Below are 5,029 nucleotides of genomic sequence, written 5' to 3' on the forward strand. Positions count from 1 at the left end.
TCTCAAAAATGTAGCCATTCATTATTTCTATGTAGCAAATTTATTGTTTACTTCATACAACTAAAGTATTGTATGAAGTTAAATGGTACGGTATGTGAGTATGGTTTTGTCATGTCATATTTTTCAGCCATAGCATGTCCCATGTCCATCCCCAATAATCACTTAAACCTTGTCTATGTTACCCTAATGTTACATTCAACATTTTGTGACACTCTTATATAGATATATGCTACATTATTAGAGTTTATTATGGGTTGGCAACTAACTTGACTAAACATATGTGTTTATGTGTGCTTGTGGTCATGGGCGTAAATTTCATTTAACAGTAAAGGGGACAATAAATATAAAATTTCTCATGAGCAATTTTTAAAGGGGGACACAAATAATACAGTCTAATTGTACTTATAAAGATATGTCCCCACAGTGAAAAACTTTGCTTTTATCATTATTATTGTAGCATGGAGACTGTGTCATTATGGTTATTTTCAAAGTTTTTCTCAGGTTCAATGACAAAGCAGATTTTTCTTCAAAACTATTTATTGCATTGTTTGTGGTGTTTACAGTTAAGCCAACAACATACAATAAAATATAAACATGACTGATATTGTGAAAAATATATATAAAATAAGTAATGTTTTGTAACTAATGTTATTAAATAATCAATTTACAGTAACTGCTCTATGTATAAAAACAACAAAACGGCTTTCACTATGCAACAAGCTATTGTGAACAAGCTACGGTTAACTAGATAAGTAATATTTTAATCGCTAACAGGGGCGGTTCTAGGATTTCATCTTTAGGGGGGCTTAGCCCTCAGTGAGAATTTAAAAGTTTTATATTATGTATTATATGACTACATAGTAAGCCAAAAATTATGGTATTATTTAAAATGGCAAAAGTGGACACCAAAATGTTACGCATGGTGTAATGATGCCAGTCTTGAATCAAATCAGTTCATGTATGTGTGCATTCTCTACAAACAGTGTGTCCAATTAATACAGATATAAAAAAATATTCACAGGACAAAGACCAAATCAATAAGTTATTTTTATTTTGTTTTGAATGGATTGTTTGCATTAATATTTTGTTTGTGCCATCAACTCTGGTAATAAGTAGAAGGTATTGGTATAACTGATTTTTTTTTAACTTAATATAATAATGCAGTTAATCTTCATAAAATACCTTCTATAACCGTCTTACGCCGATTAACGTTATAGTTAAATGCATCCAGCTCCGACTGCGCGTGCACGTGTTTCTCCGTTCAAATAAAGCAGACAGCTGATGACGCACTTTTGAAAGACTACAGCGCACGCGCGTAAAAGCAAAGTAAAAAAATTCGCTCTTGGGTCAGACTGATAAATAATTTTCTTTCCCATCGACGACATGTCCTGCATTTTGACGTAATTTTTTATTTTTTTTTTTTGAAAGTAAAAATTATACTTATAGTTTTAGGGTGGCTGAGATCACAGACAGGGGGCTGGAGCCACCCTAAAGAAGGTCTTGAACCGCCCCTTGTACTGAGTAAAAAAATGTCTGAATATTATAAATATAATGTGATGATTTACCTTATTCAAATACATGAGAAAATAATTTCAATTAATAAAAACTTAAATCACAGAGGACATTCTTTACATTAAAAAAAAGCCTGAGCTCATTTTCTCTGTAAAGCAGCAGCTTCTCTCTCTGTTATACTATAACACAAAACTTAGAAAACGAAACTTAAAGAACGAAGCAACGAACGAAGCAACGAACGAAGCAACGAACGAAGCAACGAACGAAGCAACGAACTCACTCACTCACTCACTCACTCACTCACTCACTCTCAGTGCAGGAAAATGGCAGAGTCCAGTATTTCAGTACATTTTTCTGTGGATCACTTCAGCTGTCCAGTGTGTCTGGATCTCCTGAATGATCCAGTGGCTACGTCCTGTGGTCACAGTTTCTGTAAGGTGTGTATTAATGGCTTCTGGGATCAGGAGGATGTGAAGGGCGTCTACAGCTGTCCTCAGTGTAGAGAGACTTTCACTCCAAGGCCTGTTCTACGCAGGAACAACATGCTGGCTGAAGTGGTGAAGAAACTGAAGAAGACTGAACTCCAAGCTGCCTCTCCTGCTCACTTTTATGCTGGACATGGAGATGTGGAGTGTGATTCCTGCATAGGGAGAAAACACAAAGCCGTCAAGTCCTGTCTGGTTTGTCAGGCCTCCTATTGTGAAGAGCATCTTAAACCTCACTATCAGTCTCCTGCCTTTAAGAAGCACAAGTTAGTTGAAGCCTGTGCAGAGCTCCAAGAGAAGATCTGCTCTGAACATGACAAACTGATGGAGATCTACTGTCGTACTGACCAAAGCTTCATCTGTTACTTGTGTATGATGGATCAACATAAAGGTCATGATACAGTTTCAGCTAAAACAGAAAGAACTAAAAAACAGGTGAGAACTGGATATTATTATTCTTTTTTAAGTTAATTTCTACAAATTCTATTTCTAATCTAATTTCTATTGAGGTGATCTGATTGGTTATATGACTGTCATTCAGTGTAAGGTGGATTTTTATTAAAAGTCAAAATGTGTTTTGTAAAGACGTGTGAAACAGTTCAGACCAGTCAGTGTACTTTAAACAGCCAACGGCATAACAATAATGATATGATGATGATGATGATGATGATGATGAAGATATTTATCATTGTCATGTAAAACTTTTTTCTGATTTCAAAGTCTATTTTATTTTACTTCTAAAAGTGTTGAAGCTTCCTTAAGGCACATTTACATTTACTTTATATTTATATGGCATCCACTTCCTCCAGGTAACATTCACTGTCTGATCTACAGAGGGCGCTGTTCCTCACAAAGTTTCCTCCTAAAAGCTCATTACAGCAATAAGAAATGTTCCTGTCTGAGATCACAAGTGTGTCTTTGTTCTGATTCAGTCTGAGATTCATTTGTTCCTCTCGTCTACTTTTCTCCTTCTCTATGATGTGTTTCCTCTCTGTAGAGTTTCCTGTCTCTCTGTGTTTCTCCTGGATGTGACGACTTACCCAGCTTCACTGTTAATCAACATCTCTCAGTTGATGGAGAGAGGAAATCTCTCTCAGATCTGAAAAAACAAGTGAAGCAAATCTGTGAGGAGAAATTCAGCAAAATCAGACCACAAGGTGAACAAACAAACATTGTTTCTGTATCACAGTAAAAAGCCGTACAATTCATCTAACAGAAATAAGAAGTAAGCAGGAACAAGACTGCAGAAAATCGCACAGTATTAGAATCAGTCTTGTAAATGACATCAAGATCAATTTAGCAGACAAAGTACAAATCTACTCCGTCCAAGGTGTATCCAGCCTTGATGCCCGATGATGCCTGAAATAGGCACAAGCTGCCCGTGACCCGAGAAGTTCTGATAAGCAGTAGAAAATGAATGAATGAATGAAGTAATCTTACATTTGTGGAGAAAATGTGAGGAAGCAAATTTTTCACATTCACACTTTAAACTGTTTCCACATCATTTTTCTGTCTCTATTTTGCTCTGTGTCTCCAAAGCTGCAGCAGTTCAGATGATTTTACCTTCAGAACCAAAGAGTAGAGAAGATTTTCTGCAGTGTAGGTTTTACACACACACACACACACACACACACACACACACACACACACACACACACACACACACACACACACACACACACACACACACACACACACACACACAAACACATAAATACAGACACACACAGACACGCACACACACAGACACACACACACAGACACAAACATACAAACACACACAAACATTCAGTACACACACACAGACATGTCTGTATTGTTAGATCCATGTTTATAGAGCTGCATTAGGAGGATAGATACACAGACAGGTGTCTCACACACACTTATTATAAATCCTGTGATTAACATCTAATATGTGGACATTTTATTACTGTAGATTTCTGCTATCTGACTCTGGATCCAAACACAGCACATCATCAACTCATTCTGTCTGAGAAGAACAGAGTGGTGACATGCAGTGAGACACAACAGCGATACTATGATCATCCAGAGAGATTTGACTCCTTGCCTCAGGTGTTGTGTAAGGAGAGTGTGTGGGGACGCTGTTACTGGGAGGTGGAGAGGAGCGGTTATGTGGACATATCAGTGTCATATAAAGAGATCAGCAGGAAAGGACAGGGTATTGAGTTTTTGTTTGGACACAACAGTCAGTCCTGGAGTATGTGGTGTTCTTCTTCCCCTGTCTCTTTCTGGCACAACAACATCAAGACTGCGCTCCGAGGTCCATCATCCTCCAGAATAGGAGTGTATGTGGATCACAGTGCAGGAACTCTGTCATTCTACAGCGTCTCTGACACCATGAGGCTCCTCCACAGAATCCACACCACATTCACTCAGCCTCTATACGCTGGAGTCCTGATGTGGAGTTATAACTCATCTGTGAGGTTTTGTGATCCAAAATAAAATGTTAGTAAAAGTGTTTATAAAAACTATAAGTGAGATGTGAGATTTAATTTGTCCCTGAGCTACAGTGTGCAGAAACTGGAACAGTAATGCAGAATGTAGAAACAGACTATTTAACTGTATGCACTATTACGATGGGTTTATTATAGTTGATATAAAATGTTCAATGTCTCCTCAGAAATAATAAACTTTACTCAAACTGCTCTGTCTTTCTGTGCTGCTTGCTGGTGGAAACACAACCTACTGTGTGTAAAAGGCTTTTACACCTAAATGTTGCCCTGTTGTTGAGTTAGTGTTGTTTTGTACCTGTACATATAATTTTGTTTAAGAGCTAAAAAACTAAAGTGATCAATGAGATAAAGTAAAGATTGAAAGTGCAAAAATGTAGAGAGACGGGAAAGTGTTATTATTGCACACAGATAATAGGCAACAGAAAAAGACACTTGGAGTGAAGATGTTACTGGGGAAAAAGAAAAGGCAATACGGAGAGCAGCAGAAGAATCAATTGGAAAAAGTTGTTCCATAGTGGAAAGAGGAGTGTAGTGAGGCTGTTCTTATCAGAAATAAAG

At 37.3% G+C, this 5,029-nt stretch overlaps 1 protein-coding gene across 2 annotated transcripts; it reads left to right on the forward strand.

Moving 5' to 3' along the window:
• The first annotated feature begins 1,796 nt into the window (after positions 1–1,796).
• On the forward strand, positions 1,797–4,662 carry LOC113659365 (E3 ubiquitin/ISG15 ligase TRIM25-like). Of its 2 annotated transcripts, XM_047821088.1 has the most exons (4): positions 1,797–2,432; positions 2,995–3,154; positions 3,537–3,596; positions 3,934–4,662. In XM_047821088.1, the coding sequence occupies exons 1-4, from the start codon at positions 1,836–1,838 to the stop codon at positions 4,458–4,460; spliced, it is 1,344 nt and encodes a 447-aa protein (XP_047677044.1). In that variant the 5' UTR covers positions 1,797–1,835; the 3' UTR covers positions 4,461–4,662. The 2 variants fall into 2 exon arrangements, with proteins under 2 accessions (XP_047677044.1, XP_047677045.1); XM_047821089.1 differs by lacking the exon at positions 3,537–3,596.
• The last annotated feature ends 367 nt before the right edge of the window (positions 4,663–5,029 follow it).

This window comes from Tachysurus fulvidraco, chromosome 12 (assembly GCF_022655615.1).
Source record: "Tachysurus fulvidraco isolate hzauxx_2018 chromosome 12, HZAU_PFXX_2.0, whole genome shotgun sequence".
NCBI classification, from domain to species: domain Eukaryota; kingdom Metazoa; phylum Chordata; class Actinopteri; order Siluriformes; family Bagridae; genus Tachysurus; species Tachysurus fulvidraco.